This window comes from Quercus lobata, chromosome 4 (assembly GCF_001633185.2).
Source record: "Quercus lobata isolate SW786 chromosome 4, ValleyOak3.0 Primary Assembly, whole genome shotgun sequence".
NCBI classification, from domain to species: Eukaryota; Viridiplantae; Streptophyta; class Magnoliopsida; order Fagales; family Fagaceae; genus Quercus; species Quercus lobata.
The window spans coordinates 22595399-22616726 of record NC_044907.1 but is presented as its reverse complement, the minus strand read 5'-3'; the positions used below and the strand labels follow the sequence as shown (position 1 = coordinate 22616726).

The window sequence follows — 21328 nt, the reverse complement described above, 5'->3', positions numbered from 1 at the left end:
AAACCATCTCAACTTTTTGAAAAATACACTAAAAGACAAGCAAAACCATTAATTATTTATCTATATTGTATCATTTGTTACTCTTAGTTAAAAAAAAAAAAAATTTATTTGACAGTTTTGTATTGCAAGAATTCATATAAATAGCTAGAATGATAGACGGTAAAAAATATTTTTTATTGATATTGTTGCTTCTTTATTCATACATGCATATGTTTTTTAAAAAATAAAAAAAAATAAAAAATAAAATAAAAGAACACAGCAGCGCATATATGTTATAAAAAACAATATCACCTAGTCAGCACATGGGTGGTTCATAAAAAATATTAAAATAAAAACACCCAGTACATCGGTACAAACTCCGAACAATAAAACAGAGTTAAAGTAATAGAAATAGTGAGACTTCATTTAGCTACCACAAAAAATAAAGTTAAAGAGAGAGAGAGTTACAGAGAGAGTATAAGAGAAAATATGCTCTGCCTCTATCTCAGCAAAGATGAGAGAGCGATTTGGTCTCTCTCAGAAGCAAATTTGGTACCAAAGTGCCGTGTGGTACTGCAGCATTTTGGTCTTAGCCATCACTCCCTCTGTCTCACGTCTCAATGCTAGTGTCTCTCTCTAGGTTAAGGTTTTTTTTTTTGGGGGGGGGAAAATTTGATGGAATGATTTGAGATCAGATTGGTTTTGTTTCAAAAATTTTAAGGGCTAGGCTAATGTTTTGGTAAATTGGCTGATTGTGCTCAAATTTCTTTAGCTTTTTTATTAGTCTATGTTGTTGGGCTAATTTTTTGAGTTTACCAATTTGTTTTGTTTGGGATTTTAGATTTGTAAAAGTTTCTTAGGCTTTTTCATTTTGTTTAAAGGGGTCAAAGATTTTGTTGAGGGGGGCAAGTCTAATCTAATATGGGCAAAATTGCTCAAATTTGTAAGTGCCTATATATATACTCTTATTTTCCAAAATTTGGGGGGGAGGTGGGGGCATGAAGCGAAAGAATGGCTCCGTCCCTGACTGGACATACCAGTTAACCAGATGAGATAGGGGAGGATGACAAAACAAAAGAAAGGAAAATACATTCCATGAAAATGCTACTAATTTGGACGTAACAGTTAACCAGATGAGAATGGCTTCGTCTCTCTCTCTCTCTCTCTCTCTCGTTTTTTTAAATTCTTTGTCAGGGTTGTGTTCATTTGATTTTTCACAAACAATTTATAGAATTGGAGAATATATTTGCAAAAGAAAGTAATGCATAAAATGATAAAACAATGCTCATTTTCAATTTCTTGTAGTTTACCATTGAAAATGCCATTCTGTTGGTGTTCCTCTCTCTATCCCTCTCTCTCATAGAGAAAGCAAATATATTTTCTGCTCCAATTAACGGATTCCTTTTAAATGTGTGAAAATGGAACCATTTTCATTCTGTTTCAAAATTTGAGAACAAGATTGTTTTGCTGCCTTTGCCACAGGGCCGGCCCAAGGCCTAGACAAGTTAGGCCTAGGCCTAAGGCCCCACCAAAAAAACAAAATTCCCCTCAGGAAAAAAGACCCCAGTTTCTGTAGTTAAAGGTCCAATTTTCTAGAAAATTATATATATATATATATATATATATTTAATGGTTCTGCATTTTTTTTTTAATTAGTGATATTAAAGATAATATAAAATTTTTAAAGGTTGTTTTTATAATGCTTATGGCGCATTTTTCCTTTTTATTTCTATTAAGACTCTCAAAATACGAGAACAATAGAACCCTAAAATATTTCAAAAAAAATGTTGCAATTTTGTTAAATTATCAATTATAAATTAATCTCCCCTAATAGTTTGAGACTTTAATTTTTGGAAACTGACGTCCTACAAAACCACACACTAAATAATATCTATCTCTCTCTCTTAAAAACAAGATATAAAATTAAAAATTATATCACAACCTTTCTTAACAATGCATCATCATATATCCAAAATAAAATATATTTTTTAATCGTGATATATTTCTATATCTTTTTATTTATATTCATGGTTCAATTATGATATTCAATTCACTATATGAAATTAATTAATATTAGTTTAGCTGGTATTATTTATTAAATTATGTATTTAATGTATCAAATTAACTTTGATTTGATTAGTATTAAGTAATTTTTTAATTAATATTTACATATTAAAGGCCTTGCATAAAATTTCCACCCTGCTTTGTCATGTAATTTTAAGCCATATAGAGAGCCAACAGAGGAGTGAAGACGTTTTTTTTTTTTTTTTTTTTTTTTTTTTTTTTTTTTTTTTTTAGTTTAGTTTAGTTTAGTTTTTTTTTTTTTTAAACTAAGCGTTCACATCATTTGAAGAAATCCATCAATTAAGATGGGAAATATCTTAGTTCCTTGTATCAATTATCCATTGCACTTCTAGTTGAGGTATTTTGCCCCTGAACTTTCAATTTAGTCTATTTCATTTCATTTCCACATGTCAACCAAAAGGGTATCATTTGTCTCTAGCTTCTTTTAGAATCTATGTATATAATCATATAAAACTGTTATAAGAAAATTGAGTTATAAATAATTTATTTAACATAAAATATAATGATTTTGTTCATGATTATAAACAAGTTATCAAGGATTGGTATTATTTCATAGTTTTGAACATAATTTGAGATTCATAACATATGCATGCAAGATACTCTTTTTTGTCATGTTTGATGGCACAATAATTTAGAAATTGAAAAAAAAAAAAAAAATTGCTTCATGTGAAAGTTTAGGAGGGGGGGGGGGGGGCAATTGAGAATTGAGATTGACACTAGGGAAAAAGTCCAAGAGGGTGAGGGTATAGAGTCCGTTTGTTTCACGTTTGCATCATTTTTTTTTTTTTTTTTAAGCTCAACGCCTCTTGTTTTCAAATAGGCAAATGAACAGCAATTTTAAAAGTGAATAGTAATTGAAAAATTATTTTTTATTGTTTTCAGTTTTAAGTTTTCAACAAAATAAACGATATCTAAATGCATACATAGTTTTAAAAACTTCACTGATATATTTACCATGACCTAAAAAAGGTAAACATAGATAGAGCCCAACCAAAGCATCCTTTAAGAAACTCATCCAAGTCCTCATAGTCATAAACAAAGCCACTCTCTACGTTGAGGCCCTAACCATTAAGCTACAAGCGAACCATCACATTTTTTTTTTTTTTTTAATATAGAGGAAGAGACTTTTATGCTTAAATTGGAAAAATAAAATAAATAAATGGCACCAAAAAATTTCAGAGTGTTTTTACTCACATTTGAGTTGGGAATGAAAAATTCTGTGGACTTTTCCGTGACTCTAGCACAACTCCATAAGCATATTGGTGGGCCAAGTATGGTTTATCTCAGCCTGTGGTAAAATCCACAAGCCCACTTTAATCACGTTATGGACCCAAGAAAACCCACGCTGTGTGCTGAAAGAGATTTCAAATTCCTATAGTATAGTGGGCCAAACTTAATCTAGCAAGAAGTTTAATTAGCTGGTCCGTACAGTACAAGCCCAGAATCAGCCTCCGTGAACGCAGAGCTTCCCAGGAAGCTGAGGGAGAGGTGGAGAGGGACTGGTGTGGAAGAAGCAAGCAGTTGCACGATAAGATCTTCCGTCCAAGAAGAAGGCTGGTTTCCAGCCACACATTGAGAACAATGAGTTGCATAGTTTAGAACTGTCATAGGCTAGTTTGGGAACTGTGAATAGTTTGGAAACTCATGTTTATAGTGAGAAAATAAAGACCCACTGCATGTTGTTGTCAGGGGCGGAGCCACGTTGTCCCTTAGGGGGGCCGTGGCCCCTGCAAAAAAAAAGTCCAACAGAGTAGGTATGAAAATTGATTGGCCCCCCCTCCCCCATGTCCCCACTATTTCTCCCACTCCCAGCTTTAGTTTTAGGCCTTTATTCTCCCAGGCTCCCACCTTTAGTTTTAGGCCTCTCATACTCCAAATAAAACACAAAGTTGGCCCACTAATATTTAAATACTAAAATCCAAACACGTAACAACAAAACTTCACTTTCTCTATCTCAAAAACCAACTCCACGGTCCCCACTAGGGGTGGAGCCACGTTGTTCCTTAGGGGGCCGTGGCCCCTGCAAAAAAAAAAAGTCCAATAGTTGGGCCCCCCAATAGTTGGACATCTGCTCCGCCCCCCCCCCCCCCAAAAAATATCCCCACTATTTCTCACACTCCCAGCTTTAGTTTTAGGCCTTTATTCTCCCAGGCTCCCACCTTTAGTTTTAGGTCTCTCCTATTCCAAATAAAACACAAAGTTGGCCCAGTAACATTTAAATACTAAAATCCAAACACATAACAACAAAACTTTACTTTCTCCATCTCAAAAACCCACCCCACAGATTCCCTTATTCTTTTCTTTTCTTTGACTTCTGTGATACACTTCCCACTTTACTTCTTATTCTTTTCTTTTCTTTGTCTTCTGTGATACATACACTTCCCACTGGTACTGCCTACCAGCCCCCAAAAGAAACTCAATAGCTCCAGTCCGGAAAAAAAAAAAAAAAAAATCCTAACCAATTTTTTCTTTCTTCCTGCTTTCTAAAACAAATCATTCAACATATTTCATTGTCAAATTTTAGGATTTGGAACTTGGTGACTGCCTGGTGAGTTTTCTTCTCTTATTTAAGCACTAGACCTTCATCTATTTTCAGTGTCTTTTTTTGATTTTCTCAACTATCTACACCTAAATATTCACATGCTTTTATATTTTCATAGATTTTTAGAGAAATATATGATTGAAGGCATGGGGATGGAGATAAGGAGATTGTTTGTGATGACTGATGAGACTTGAAGGGAAGAATATCTACAGTTGTAGGCAATAAGCATTGCCACACGGCCCACCCATTTTTGCACTTTGTGATTCTGTGAAGACAAAGTTTATAAGGTAAAATTATTTTGATTTATTACCTATTTTTGATTAGTTAGATATCATGTGACTGTGAGAGTTGTTAAATTGTTTGGTTTATGTTGTGTACAAATACTTGTGTGTTTAATTTTTGTTTTTGTTTGAGGGGTTATTATTAATTAAATTTGTATTAAAAAAAATTAAAATACAAGAAAATTTTAATAATAGGGATGATGATGATTGATGGGTTGACTGTTTAAATTATAGTGGAATTTTTTTTTTTCTTGAGTATGAATAACATCCATATAACTAAGTAAAAATTTCTATTAAAATTTTATTTTTTAAAATTATTTTCAGGTTAATTTTTGAGTCATGTTCTTAAAGCTAAAAGAATTATGAGCAAATGAAAAACATTTGATGCATTCTTTAAGAAAAAAGATGTTAGCAATTCAGAAATTAGGACATCTGTGGCTGTAGAAACAAATGTTGATACTTTAATGCTTGATGAACACCCCTCAAAATGTTCAAGAATTCAATTTGAAGAGATAGATCGTGATCTAGGATCACGTAAACAAATATGTGAATTTCCTATCAACAAATAAGATGAAATCCAACGGGCTTATCTCAAAGAAGGTCCATATCAACTTAAAAATATAGACTATCCATACAATGATGATACTCATCGTCGTCAATTTCAACCTTCATGGTTTGAATTACATAGGGATTGGTTGGAATACTCACCTTCAATGGATGCGATATATTGTTTACCTTGCTACCTTTTTAGTAAGAAACCAATAGGTCGTCCCAGATCAGATGCATTCATTTCAACAAGTTTTAATAATTGGAAAATGGTGAAAGATGGAATGAATTGTCCTTTAATTCGTCACGAAAGGAAAGATCCAAACTCCCTACATAAAATTACTGTGAAATGTTGCGAGGATTTAAAGAATTATTCACGACATATTGACGAGCTAATTGAGAAACAAATGTCAAAAGAATTAGAGAATAATCGGTTGCGGCTCAAAACCTCAATAGAGTGTGGTCGATGGCTAGCATTCCAAACTTGTGCTTTTAGAGGTCATGATAAAAGCCTTGATTCAAAAAATAGAGGTAATTTTATTGAATTGATAAAATTCACATCAACTTTCAATGACAAAGTAGCTAGTGTTGTCTTGGAAAATGCTCCAGGAAATGCCAAATATACATCACCCACAATTCAAAAGGAGATTTTGCATATTCTTGCTAGTAATGTGCGAAATGCTATTTGTAAAGAAATTGGGGATGCAAAATTTTGCATTCTTGTTGATGAAGCCTGGGATGAGTCGAAGAGAGAGCAAATGGCCATCATTTTGAGGTTTGTTGATAAAGAAGGTTTCATTAAAGAGCGTTTCTTTCATGTTGTGCATGTTAGAGACACTACTACATTGACTTTAAAGAATGAGATATGTGCTGTCCTTTCTCATTACAACCTCCACATTGAAAATATTCAAGGTCAAGGATATGATGGGGCTAGTAACATGCGTGGTGAATGGAATGGATTACAAGCTCTTTTTCTTAAAGACTGCCCATATGCTTTTTTTGTACATTGTATAGCTCATAGGTTGCAATTAACTCTAGTTACAGCATCTAGAGAAGTAAAAGATGTTCATCAGTTCTTTGATCATTTGGTTAATATTATCAATATTGTTGTTGGTTTTAGTAAGCATAATGATGAATTGCAACATGCTCAAGCAGAACAAGTTGAGAATATGATTGCTTCTAATGAAATTGAGACTGGAAGAGGTGCAAACCAGTGGTACTTTGCAACGAGCTGGAGATACTAGGTGGGGATCTCATTTTCAATCTATTTGTAGTTTGATTAAAATGTTTAACGCTACTTGCAAAGTTATCAACACTATCTCTGAGGAAGGGGCTAACTATAAACAACACGGTGATGTCGAGGGAGCTTATTAGGTATTAACATCATTTGAATTTATTTTAATCTTGCATTTGATGAAAGAGATAATGAGAATTACTAATGTTCTTTGTCAAGCTTTGTAACAACATTCTCAAGATCTTTTAAATGTCATGCATTTAGTTTCAACTACAAAATCACTTATTCAAAAGTTGAGAGATGATGGATGGGAGCCTTTACTTGATAGTGTTATATCATTTTGTGAGCAACATGAAATTGATATTTCTGATATGAATGCTTGTTACAATAAAAGTCAAGGTAGATATCGTCGTCAAGATGAAGATTTAACAATGGAACATCATTTTAGAATTGGCATATTTACAGTTGCAATAGACTTTCAATTGCAAGAATTGAAAAGTAGATTTTGTGAGCTAACAACGGAACTTGTCATTCTTAGTTCAGCTTTAAATCCCAAGAATGCTTTTAGATTATTCAAAATTGTTGATATATGCAATTTGGTTAAGAAATATTATCCTCAAGATTTCACTATACATGAACAAGAACTTTTGGAGTCTCAATTGTAACATTATGAGCTTGATGTGATAAAACATCCAGATTTTCAGAATATGAGTACAATTTCCGAGCTATGTAGGGGATTAAAAATTTCAGAAAAGTCTAAAATCTATTTTTTGATTGATAGACTTATTCATCTTGTGTTGACCCTTCTAGTTTTTACAGCAACTACAAAACGAGCTTTCTCAGCTATGAAGTTGTTAAAAACAAGACTTCGCAATAGAATGGAGGATGAGCTTTTGGCAGATAATATGATAGTTTATATAGAGAAGGAAATTGAAGGGAATTTCACTGTAGAGATGATAATGGATGAATTTTATTCCATGAAAAATCATCGCCAGGTGTGATTTGATGTGAATGTTCTTTTTTGTATGTCTACATTGAACTAGACAGTTTTTCATGTTTATTAATGTTCAAATTTATGATGATATATGAAAGTTGATAATTTTGTATCCAATAGACTTAAGAATTATATTTAGTATATCTCTGTTACAACCCGGCCCCTTCAAGTAATCATTCCTGGCTACACCCCTAATTGTTGTGTTCCTAATTGATTAACATGGCTGGATGAAAGCCGGTTTGAGAGACTAAGATGTCGGTTGAGATTTCAATAGTCACGAGACAAGGGAGGGGTGGTGAGTGCTGAGGAAATATGTGGGTCGATGTTGGATCATGCATGGGTGTGAGGAAACTGTAAAGTCAGCATGAATGCGAGCATAATACTGATGGCATGCATGCGCTATTTTCCAATTGAAAGAGAAGGTGAAGGTATGCCGAAAAAGATTGCAACTATGGAGTAAAAGGAAAGGAAGACTATTCTTCTTCAATAGGCATGTATTGAGTGGTGGAGATTATGAGACAATGGGAATTTTAAGACACGAACACCTTTTATTGGAGAAGGAAAAAAATGGCATAATTTTAAACTAGCGAGATTTTTGTGGCTTCAAGGGTTTGACCATATATAATATGCGATATTTTTAAATTTCAAAGTTAAGCTACTGGACGCCAATGGCATAATTCTATATTAGGGTTGAGGAATGGTGATATCATTTTTGGTTTTCTATTGGACTATTACCATTTACCAATGATTCTTTGAGGTGTCTAACCTAAGCAATTTCAACCAAGCTATACAGGGAGTAAACTGTGAAATGACAGCAGAGATCAACGTATACTTAATCAGTGAGTTCCTTCATATGAGATGGAGGTTGCTCTAAAACAGATAGCTCCACTTAAAGTCCTAGGCTCAGACATTATACATGCATGCCTCCTCTTTCATTTTATTTTATTTTTATTTATCAAAGTTATTCAAATTTAATTGGCAATGATGTTTATGTAGTCATGCTTAAATTTGGGAAGATTGCTATCATCCATTAATCATACGTATATCATTGAAATTCCTAAGGTGAAAATTCTACAAGTGATTAAGGAATTCAGAGGCCTTTCAGTTCTGTGTAACGTTATCTATAAATTGATCTTATAAATTAAAAGGTCTTGGCCAATAAACTCAAGGTCTTGATCACATTTTTGGACACTAATACTTAGTGGCTCTGCAAAAAAAGAAGGGTGTCATTTGCAAAAAGAAAATGAGTTAGCCGTGGACCATTCTTGCATAAAGAATAACCTCGAATATCCCTTGTTGCAGCAGCTTGGGAAATAAGTCCATGTAGACCTTTAGTACACAAGAGAAATAGGAAAGGGGTGAATGGGTCTCCTTGGCAGATACTTGAAGAGGGATGGATCATACCCTTAGATTAACCATTTATAAGAATTGAGTAGGTGACTGTAGTAACACAAAGCATCATTAATTTGATCCATTGGCCACAAAACCCCAATTTCCTCATCACTACTTTCAAATATACCCAATCCACTCTCACAGGTTTTGTTCATGTTTAGTTTAATAGCCATAAAGTCATCTTTCCCACTGTGGTTCTGCATACTATGTAAAAATTCAAAAGCAACTAAAATATTATCAGAGATAAGTCTGCTTTTTGTGAAAGCACTCTGGTGCTCTGTAACGATTTTAGGCATAATTATTTTGAGCCTATTAGTTAAAACCTTCAAAAAGATTTTATACAACACATTACATAAATTGATGGCATCGGTATTCAAAAACAGATTTAGGGCATTTAACCTTAAGAATTAAATTAACAAAAATATGGTTAAGATGTGGAGGCAGAGAAGCAGTGTTTAGGAATTGAAGAATAGACTGAGTGACATCATTCCCAATTAAATTCCATTAAATATGGAAAAAGATAGGGGGCATATCATCTAGACCTGGGGCTTTAAGAGGGGCCATTTGATTAATTTCTTTTTGAACCTCCCAAGCCAAGAATTGTGTTGAGAGTTGGTCATTCATTTCTGCAGTAATGATACCATGGATAGAGCTGACTATTTCTTTAGGTTGTCGAATTGGTTCTAAGCAGAAAAGATTTAAATAATAGTTTAGGACAACTGCTGCCACATCTATGGAATTCAAGCACCATTGGCCTAATGAATCATAGATTTTGGAGATGGTCGGCTTTGGAAATACATAGAATTTTAATCTCCATGGGTAACCCATAAGGATTTGGAACATTGAGACCACATCTGCGTGTCCTTATCCAGAAGGTCAGTAAGTTCAATCTTTAATTCTCGGACCTGAAATTTAATACCAAGGCGTTGAGCTTCCTTCTCGGCCTCAGTAAGCTGTTTCCTATTTGTCTCCACCTTTCGTCTAACATTCCCAAAAAATTTTCAGCTCCACCTGCTCAACCTTTAGTTGGACAGCTCGCTTAGAAGGATCAAGACAGTCATGCGACAACCAAACGGCTTTCACAGTCTTTGTACAGCCCTTGTCGGAGAGCCACATCTCCTCAAATCTAAATGGTTTAGAAATACAGGGATGGTCTAACCCGTTTGGTATTATCCAAAGTGGACAATGATTAGAAGAGTTAGCATTGAGATGATGCTCCCTAGTTCTAGTGAATCTGAGAAACCAATCATTATTAGCAAAGGCCCAATCCAATCTTTCCATATAGAATGACCATTTGCAAAGTGCTTTTGCCAAGTAAACTGGGGGCGTATAAAACCCAACTCCAGGAATCCACACTCATTAATGACATCTCTAAATAACTACATTTGAGACTGTCCTCTCATACTACCTCTCAATTTTTTAGAACTTTTGAGTAATTCGTTGAAATCCCTAGTACAAATCCAAGGGAGAGACATCTGGTTGATGAGTTGGTGAAGTAAACTCCACGAATCAAAACTCTTGTGGGTCATAGGTTCCCCATAAAAAACGGTCAACCTCCATGCTTCCTCCATCCTTTCTTCGACAATAGCATCAATGTGATTTTTTTGAGAAATTATCAACATCAAGAACAATTGAATTCTTCTTGCATAAACCTAACCTCCACCTCTATTATTCATTTCAACAAAAAATAAGTCTCTCTCTTTCTCTCTCTCTTCTTCTTCTTCTTCTTCTTCTTTTTTTATTTTTATTTTTATTTTTATTTTACACCCAAATTTCAACTAAGAACAAGACAAAGGGATCTTTTGCTCAGACTAAAACACCAAGATCCTTCTCTGTACATAGGTTCCCAAGCCCACGACAATAATAATGTTAGCTTTAATGTATTATATCTGCACATCATTTGTTGTATAATGTTATTAAGTTTGGTTTACATTTATAATCCACTTTGAAAAAAGGAGCTTTTACAAACATAGAATCTTTCATACTGGGGTTGTTAGGTTTTTAGACCCCTCGTCATAATATGTTTAACCTAATATTAAACTAAATTGTTTAACAAGATTGTTATTCAAGATTAGGTTAAACACAAATAAACATAGAGCGGAAAATAAAAAGAACACAAAAAGCTGATGACCCAGGAAAACCAAACCAGTAAAAAACCTGTGGAGGATTTGACCTAGCTATCCTCAAAGTAAAAACAAATCCACTATAGTAAGAATTGAAGTTTACAAAAGGACTTAGACCACTAACATCCTAATGCTATTACACGTAGAACTTACTAACACGTCCATGTGCAAACTTTGAATCCACGGACTATTTCTTTCTTGGATCTGCAACAACCATAAGTTTTCATACTTGTGACTTTGAGACTCCACTCAATGGTTTTGGTGTTCCTTGAATGTCCCTTATGCAGCAACTGAAACAATCATCAAGTTCTTGATGTGAATCTTGATCTTGATAGCTCTATGTGTGTGTTTGAAGGTACAAACCTCTCAGATCTCGCAAAAGACTCAACACACAACCCAACAAAGACTTCTAAAACGTAGCTAGGTTTTTTTTTTTTTTTTTTTTCTTTTATACTAGAAGTGAAACACTTAATCCTGCATGTCATATGAGCTTGAGTTGCATTTGAAATTTTTGCAGAATTTTCTGGTCTGCGATTCTTGATCAATCGAGCCTTATTTTTTATCGATTGAGTCTTGCAATTTTACACAGTAAATTCCTGCGAAACACTCGATTCAAACTTACACTTAAACAAACTTTGAGCAAGCCTAAACCTAGACTCATTGTTTTGATCATGGTTTGCCAACATATACAAAATGAAGTTCTAATACATTTAGTTCCTAATGTCTTAGAATCTAACAAACTCCCCCTTTGGCAATCCATGACAAAACACAATTCATAAAAATAAATTGCTCAAAGTGTAAAAAGCCCAAATACACAATATTGCCCATTCTTTACAATTCAAACTAACCACTACCTATCAGTTGCAAGTGTAGATAGTAGCTTTGAATGAATCAACCTGTAAATTCCTGAAACACTAAACAAGCCATAAATGCATGTGTGGAAAATACAAGTAAACCAAAATAAATTTCTTGTTTTCACAAAACATAAAATAAAAGACATATACCATGAATAACCTCGTAATATAAATCATAATCAATATATCATAGTTTGTGAAAGAAGAACATAAAAAAAAAAATACAAAAAAATACAAAAAAATACAAAAACATATATCCCATATCCCAACAAAAATGTATATCTATATCTCCCCCTAACATGTACAAACACATCATCAAAGTAGCTTGTCTCCCTCTAAATACAATCTATAACAAAAAATATCTCCCCCTATCACTATGTACTCCCCCTTTTTCTAACGTATTGCCAAAGGGCAATCATGGTTGATCCGAGGGTGGAGCCGGTGGATAGGCACCTCTAATGGCAGCAAGTTCAGCTCGTAAGGCCACAACCTCATTAAGCAAATCCAATAAAAGCTATCCATGTGCTACTTGAACTATGAGACACGTCTCCAGCATGGTGCGCATAGAAGAAGATGTAGATGTAGACGGTATAGGATCCATAGCAGTAGTTTAATCCACAAACTCCTCAGCAGTAGGATCACCAAAAGGAGGACCTCTAGATGTGTCACCTATAGAAGACTCAATTCTAGGACATTTGGAGCTAGCTTTTAATTGAACTGCTCTTTGCCTAAGAAAGGTGGCACCTATGGGGGCTATGATATGTAAAGGCTCAGAAGAGGGAAAGTCCTCTAAACCTAAATCTAGGAGGATCTTATGAATAAAAATTGGGAAGAACAAACCATGTGATTTAGCACTACTCCTATGGACCTCTACAAAAGAACGAATAAAAAGAATAGGAAAACTCATAGGAGCATCAGTGATGAGAGCATACAAAAACGCACTTCTCTCAATGGAAATCGTATGTATATGAGAGATAGGCCAGATACTATGACAAGAAATCCTAAAGAACAAATAATTGAGCTTAATAAGCTCATAAGTAGTAATCCTAGGATCAGTACCCCAACTAATGGTAGTATCGATGAGAAGTGACATGATGTCATCAATGGGAGGAATTTCTATGTAAGGATACACAGGCTACTGTATCAAAGGTACTTTGAGAGCTGTAGCCACTACCCCACAGGTAATGACAAACTCTTCACCCCTTATCAAAGTCTTCACAAAGTGAATATTGGAGTTATTGGTGTGAATAGAGAGGTTTGAGAAAAACTCTCTAATCAATGTAGCAGGAGGAGGATGTTCTACATCTAGAAGAGATAACCAACCTCGACTCTTAAAATTCCTATGTATTTCAGGATTCAACTCATCTAGAATAACCTTTCTCTCAACCCAAACAGACCTAAAGATGTTTAACTTCTCATTGGCATCCTGATTAGACTTAAATTGAAATCTAGTCCTTTCAAAATTAGAAGAGGAGGAGGAGGTAGTGTTTTTCTCTGCTTTAGTTTTCCTAGCCATGACTCTAAGAATAGGAAGGAAAATAAAAACAAAAACAAAACACAACACAAAAACCAAAGGCAGACTGCATTAGAAAGGGTTAGAGCAAAATATATGTCAAGAAATTGACAAACTATATGATTCATGTAATGAATGCACATATGATGCATGCTCTAATGCATAAAATTTGTTCAATTTTCAAATTTCACCAACAATCAACCCAAACTTAAGAGTTTTTAACCGAAAATCCCAAATTTTGAAAAATCCATTTTTCAAAAAACCAATCATTTTGATCAATTAAACATTATATCAGTTAGAAAACATTTTATAATGCACTAATTAACCAAAATCACAAGTCAATTTTAACCAAGTAAGTCCAATTGAACAAAAACCCCAATTTTGAAAAATTTCGAGCCCTAGAATTTCCAGTTCTTTTCAAAACACAAAATTAATCAAATTAATGCATGGGAATCATGATAACTGTATATAGGAACAAAAATCCATTGATCAAATTTGATTAAAAACAACTAGAAATTCAAAATCCCCAAAAATTCCTTTGTTTAAAAATTATGAGGAAAATGCATGAAAATTAAAAATAAATGAAAAAGAAAGGGTAAAAGAGTCTTACCAAGACCTTAGGAAGAAAACCCTTGAAGATTTTAGAAGAAAAACAACAAAAATCTTGAATCTTTGGATCGGTCGAGAGAGAAAAGGACAAGGAGAAAACTATTTTTGAAAAAAATAATGAAGACCTCGTGCTAAGTGTTCTTTTTATTTTTCCTTCTCCATGATTTTCGATTGATTAAGTACTGATCGAGCAAGACAAAGAGTTCTAAAATTTGAATAAAACAGATTCCACTGATCGAGAATCAATCGAACCAATCCAAGACCAAGCTTTAAGAATCAAGGGATTTTCGATCAGTCGAAAAACTGCAGAAGATTATGCAGAACCAACCCAACCCAAGTAATTTCATGAATGAAATGCATGAGAATGAGTTTAAATGTTTTTCAAAAACATGAGATTTTAATCCAAAACTTTAAAACAAGATTTTCAAACTCTTACCCCAAAATTTTCAACCCTTGAACATATTTTGTATCAAAATTATAGAATATATAATCTTGGATGACCAAACCAAATTCACACACAATTTCATGTACTAAGTTTAGTAAAGAATAACTTGTAAAGTGTGTGCAACTAGTAATAACATGAGGTACATGTGGGGTGATATGTAGATAGTAATCAATCACAATTTCTACATTATTCATCACATAAATTTGAAAGTGACTATCACCTAAAGAGTTACATCATATAACTCCCAAATCTCCTAGAAAACAAGTTTACAATCATGCATATATATATATATATAGCCTTATTGTATGCAGGCATTTTTTTTTTTTTTTTTTTTATGGCTATACCTTATTTTCTTTTTGTGCATGTGCTACACTTTCTCGAGCACGAAATCTTATGATATGCACTAAGATATTCATGATTGGCTAGTAAACAGTGGTGAGATGGTTATTTATGCCTTTCTTTTAGGATTTTTTAGTCCTTACAATCAAAAGCATGTGACTTCAAAATCAAAAGCATATGATCAAAAACTATAAACACTCACACAAACATGCACTACATAGCTAAAACTAGCAAAATGTAGAAAAATAAGCTTATCTAAGCTAAACAAGGCACACAAGCATGTTATGCAAAGATAATATGGCCAACCTTAATTACACATCCATGATGTGTAATACAAAACACATCCTTCCACTTTCCTCTTTCCTCCCTTTCTTTTTCTTCTTTTTTTTTAAAGAAAACAAAAACAACCTAATATGAAATGCATGAATGTAATGCAATGCAAATCCTAGAAACAAAAGAAAACAAGAAAGCAAAAAATATGGTCACAAAGGATTTTGAGATGAAGCGCAAGGACCATGTCAGAAAGACTCAATTAGATTAAGCCTTTTGCATCCATAACTTCTTAGATGCAACTTTGGTTTTGGAGTTATTATTCAGATTAGAATAATGAGCAACTCCAGCATTGGTATAAAGGTTTAAAGCCTTTACCAATTCACCAATAAGTTCCGTAGGATCTTGTGCTTGAGGCACAGGTACTTTTTACTTAGTTGCTTGCTTATTAGCTTGCAATTTGAAATAGTTTGGGTGAGTATGCCCAGCTTTTCCACAAAAATGACAAACCCACAAAGGTATATCGTGCTTCTTACCCTTAGGTAAGTTAGGACTCTTAGGCTTAGACTTTTTAAGATCTACCCTAATCTTCCTAGGAGCAAGAACTTCTTCTTTTGGCTTTACAACTTTTATCTTAGATGGTTCAAAAGAAGGAACAAAGTTTATGGAATGAGTTTTAGACTCAGAGATGCTATCAACAAAACCTAAACCTAATTTGTCTAAAGGAGACTTCTAAATACTTGACATGTGATTAAGTTTAGAACAAACAATTAGTTCTAGGTTCTTAATTTTTTCAACCAACTTAATATTTTCAGCCTTCACCATATTTACCAGTTCATTAGCATTAAACAAATTCAGCAACAAGTTTTTCTTTTCTTGTTTAAGAATGGCTATCTCCTTTAGTCCTAAATCCACACTCATTGCATCCTTTGCAGAAACCTTGCATAGCTTATTATAAGTTTCTTGCAAGTCAACACTCTCAGAGAGTTCCCCGTCAGAAGGGTTCTCTTCAACCAAATCACTTTCATTAACTATAGTAGTAGCTGTGAAAGTAAAGAAGTTTCCATCTTCATTACTTCTAGACTCGTGATCAAAAACTTCACCATCACTAAGGGTTACAATCATAGTTTTACCCTTTGCTCTCAAGAATGTTGGACATTCTGATTTCACATGACCATACCCTTAACAACCAAAACATTGTTGACCTAGAGAATTACTAGAAGATTGAACAACTTTTTCTTTTGACTTTTCAGTATTATTGATTTTAGTTGGTTCATTTTTCTTAGAGTTCTTAGGTTCAACATTGTTTTCACTTCTTGCACTTCTATTGTTATTCTTGAGAATGTTTCTAAAATTCTTGGCAAGATATGCAATCTCTGTAGAAGAGAGTTCATCATCAAATCTATTATCATCAATATCATCAACTGACTTAAGAGCCATTGATTTGGATTTGTTAGTTTTGGGTAGGTCTAAATCATAGGAATGTAGAGATTCTACAAGTTCATCAACATGGATAGAGTCCACATCCTTGCTTTCAGTAATGGCAATTACTTTGGGTCTAAAGTTCTCAGTTAAGGATCTAAGAATCTTCCTAACTATCTTAGGATGATTATAAATTTCACCCAAATTATATGCAAAATTAACAATATCATTTAGTTTAGCATAGAATTCATCAAAACTTTCATCCTCAGACAATCTAATGCTTTCAAACCTAGTAGTAAACTGTTGCAACTTGTTTATTTTGACTCCCTTTACGCCTTCATGCATAGTTTGGAGAATTTCCCAAATAGTACGAGCAACCTCAACATTTGAGATTCTCCTAAACTCCTCCATAGAAACAGCATTAAAAATAGCATTCATAACTTTGCTATTAAAAGCAGCTGCTTCTTTTTGGGCTATTGACCACTCACTAATAGAAGTAGCCGGTTTCTCCCTTCTATATTCAACAGAGTTCCACACTCTCTCATATATAGATTTCAAGAAGGCTTTCATCCTAACCTTTCAATAGGCATAGTCATTTCCATTAAAGTGTGGATGGATCACAAGAGAGTGATCGTATTCCATGACAACAAGGGTCAAGGATCAACTCGTAAATCAAGAGATCTAATACAAGAGTTAACCTGCTCTGATATCACTTGTTAGCTTTTCAGACCCCTCGTCATAATATGTTTAACCTAATATTAAACTAAATTGATTAACAAGATTGTTATTCAAGATTAGGTTAAACACAAATAAACATAAAGCGGAAAATATAAAGAACACAAAGAACTGATGACCCAGGAAAACCAAACCGGTAAAAAACTTGGGAAGGATTTGACCTAGCTATCCTCAAGGTAAAAAAAAATCCACTATAGAAAGAATTGAAGTTTACAAAAGGACTTAGACCACTAACATCCTAATGCTATTACACATAGAACTTACTGACACGTCCATGTGCAAGCTTTGAATCCACGGACTACTTCTTTCTTGGATCTGCAACAACCACAAGTTCTCCTGCTTGTGACTTTGAGACTCCACTCAAAGGTTTTGGTGTTCTTTGAATGTTCTTTATGCAGCAACTGAAATAACCATCAAGTTCTTGATGTGAATCTTGATCTTGATAGCTCTATGTGTGTGTTTAAAGGTACAAACGTCTCAAATCTCACAAAAGACACAACACACAACTCAACAAAGACTTTTAAAACGTAGTTAGGGATTTTCCTTTTATACTAGGAGTGAAACAGTTAACCCTACACGTCATATGGGCTTGGGTTGCGTTTGAAATTTTTGTAGAATTTTCTGGTCTACGATTCTTGATTGATCAAGCCTTATTTTCGATCGATCGAGTCTTGCAGTTTTGCATAGTAAATTCCTGCAAAACACTCAATTCAAACTTACACTTAAACAAACTTTGAGCAAGCCTAAACCTAGACTCATTGTTTTAATCATGGTTTGCCAACATATACAAAATGAAGTTCTAATACATTTAACTCCTAAAGTCTTAGGACCTAACAAGGATTAGTCCAACAACGTTGACATAGTAAATCTTGGGATCCAATTTATAAGTGAAAAAGGAATAGTGTTTTTTATGTACCAACTTGTGCCTACGTGCCACATCTATATGGGGAATAATACATTTATTCAATTAAAAAAACACAATTTAAATACAAAGCCTTATCTCAAACCAAAAAGTAATAAATCTGCATACATATTAATTTGAACCTTTTTGTTTCTCAAAAAAAAAAAAATTGAACCTTTTTAATTTACAATCTTTCTTTCTTTTCTTTCTTTTTTTAATATTATTTTCTCTCTCTTTTGATAAGTTTGGATATTCGGTCTTGTGATCTACATTGCCATAATTCTTTGTAGACTGAAAAATCAAACTATTTCTTGCTGTTATAGCCATTATTTTTGTCTTTGATTCAATTATTTCTTTGCATTGAAATGCCCCTAGTAACTAGTAATAGTGTTGACATTGTAAATCTAGGGTTCCAATTTAGAAGCATAAAAGGAATAACATTTGTCAACTTGAATATGATAATCTTTGAACTTGTTATGAACTAACTTGTGCCTGATGTACATGTATATATATATGGGGAATGAAATGTTTTTTTTTTTTTAAAAAAAACATTAAAAATAACCATTGTAGATACCATATTTTGTCTGCCATCGATTTGCATGTTGGGCTCCAAAAACTCTAAAAAAAATACTAATTTTTCTCAATGGGGCCGCAAAAACATCTAGATTGACAAGGTACAACTCGTTTAGGCGTCAGAGCACCCAAAGCGCCATTTTATGTTAAAATGACCAAAATGCCCTTGGTCAATCCTAGGTTGATTGAAAGTCAAAATTGGCCAAAATCATCCCAAAACAACATTTTTCATGCTTCTACATAAAACCCGAGCTACTCGAAGATTTTTGTCAACTTTGACTTGAGGTTGACTCCTAGAGGTACCAAAAACCCTAATTTTGATGCAACCATCAAAATGAAACTAATGTCATTGCAAATATTATTAAATTACATTTTCAACGACTATTCATGGGTCAAAATCGGAGTTAAAATGGTTAAGATATCTTGAAAACTGTGCTAGGCGTGTCAGCTCACTTCCTAAGACCATAACTTTTAATCTAACCGTTGGATTTTTAATTTATTTAATGTAATGAAAACTAGACATCCAGTTATTTCTATTGACACTAATAATAGCTCAATCTGAGTTCAGTTAGGTCTTAAAATATGTGATCAAAGTTAAAACCAAAAGGCTAGAGGAAAAGGACAAAATTGCTGATGTTAGTAGTTTTCACCCAACGGCCACTAAAGGGCCACCTGCCTGACCTGGCACACCTTAAAGGTGCGTCGAGCCTTGGGAAGTTTGCCAAGCCTTTATTTAACCCCCCCAAACCATCAAATTTCAAAAAGAATAGATTTTAGGCATTTTGGAGCACTTTTCTAAGCATATTCTCTCTCTTTTCCTCTCTAAATCCTCTCCTAAATACATCAAAAACCTTTAATTTCTCTATTTTCTCAACAATCAAGAGGTAGTGTTCTTGCACTCTTTTTCCTCTCCTTGGTCTTAGGACCTTGGATTTGAGGTTTTAAGGGTGTAGATGTAGCTTTTTAGCTACTATCTACACCCTTTGCTTTATCTTACTTTGTAATATGCTTTATTGCTTTCCATAGTATATCTCTTGCTTTATCTTACTTCCTAGTATGTTTTATAGCTTTCCTAGCATGTCTCCTTACTTCTTATCATGTTTTACTACTTTGATGATGTTGGCCTTGCCTTCTTGGGCTAGGATATGCCTAAATACTATGTTTGTGCTCAGATCCACATGTTTATGTGCTCCTTGCCATGTTTATGCCTAGATCTACTTGTTTATGTGCTCCTTGCCCTGTTTATGCTTAAATCTATATCTTTGTGTGCTCCATGCCATGTTCATGTGTCTAGATCTACATGTTGATTGCTATGCCATGTGCTTCTAAAGTCTTTTTATCTCTTGTTATGCCCTTTTCTTGTGTTTTGGCCCTTTAGGTAAGGTGTAGATGTAGGTCTTTTGGTATAGGCCTACATCTATACACTTAGGCCTATATCATAGGGTTTGGATCATTTCCTTTATGCATATGTATGCTTGCTTGCCTCTATGCTTTGTATTCATGTTTGCCTATCTAGATCTAGGCTTTGCCATGCTTTTTGCCCTTTGTGGGCTTGTGCTTATTGGTTTTTGGGGCCACTTGCTTGTGTGGTTGCATCTATCCCTCTTATGGCTTGTTTGGATGCGACTACTTGTGAGAACAAATCCCAGTGATGTCGGTTCTTGATCCATACCCTTTCTCCATTCCGTGCGATGTTATGGTTGCCTTGCTTGCTTTATGCCACCCATTTGGCCTTCTTTGCATTTTTGCATTTTTTGCATGCTTGCCTAGAAGTTCATGCATGAGTCTGTGTGTCATCCATGCTCCAATCTCATGGAACTATGGATACCCGATCCAAACCTACATTTGTCCTCCTAAGACACCCTCTTTTGTTTAATAACATATTTGTTTGCCCCCCACTTGTCTCTCTTTGATATTTTATCCTTTAGCATTCTTTCTTTCCAGTTATTTCTTTGCTTGTCTGCTGGCTCATTTCCTTTGTCATTGCATGTACATGCTCGGAGCATGGACACTTGGAGCAAGGGTATGACCTCCTAGGCACAATCAACAAGGATAAGGATGTAAGCAAGAAGACGCAAGCCCACAAAGGGCAATGTTCAGTAGATTAGGAGGCCTAGCCTCCCCGAGTGGTAACATCTTTCTCTCTCTATCTCTCTTAGCCTCTCCCCTAGAGCATATATTAGGGTTCCCCTTCTCCTTATACCCTTTATTTTTCTTGCTCCTTGCTTGGGCCACATTCCCTGGGTATGGCAATGTCTATTTTACATTTTTTGTACCTTGCTGGGCCATACCCTTGGAACGTTGGCAATGTTTGTTTATTTCCCGCTGTGTGATAGCATTGTGCATGATGTATGTATATCTATATATGCTTGTATATGGGTGATCGTGCACTTTTTATGTTCGAATCTCGTGGCTACATGAGTAACCCTCTTTAGACATGAGTGCTCTTGACCTTGTATTGTGGGTATGTGCCCAAGACATTTGCTGTAGG

The 21328-nt window shown here is 34.3% G+C and overlaps 2 protein-coding genes across 2 annotated transcripts in view; one reads left to right on the top strand and one right to left on the bottom strand.

Annotated features, from left to right (window-relative positions):
- Positions 1-5840: 5840 nt before the first annotated feature.
- LOC115984849 (zinc finger MYM-type protein 1-like) lies at positions 5841-6677 on the top strand. Its single transcript, XM_031107845.1, has one exon. It carries the CDS (start codon positions 5841-5843, stop codon positions 6675-6677), a length of 837 nt encoding a protein of 278 aa, XP_030963705.1.
- A 9261-nt stretch (positions 6678-15938) lies between these two features.
- LOC115984848 overlaps positions 15939-21328 on the bottom strand; it is a 33152-nt gene continuing 27762 nt past the window's right edge. The window contains exon 8 of the mRNA XM_031107844.1: positions 15939-16387. Within this exon, the coding sequence (XP_030963704.1) occupies positions 15939-16387 (449 nt within the window). The remainder of the gene's footprint in view (positions 16388-21328) is intronic.

What these genes read in the sequence shown, in the direction of transcription:
- LOC115984849 (XM_031107845.1), top strand. Translation starts at nt 5,841, where the DNA reads ATGTCAAAAGAATTAGAGAATAATCGGTTGCGGCTCAAAACCTCAATA.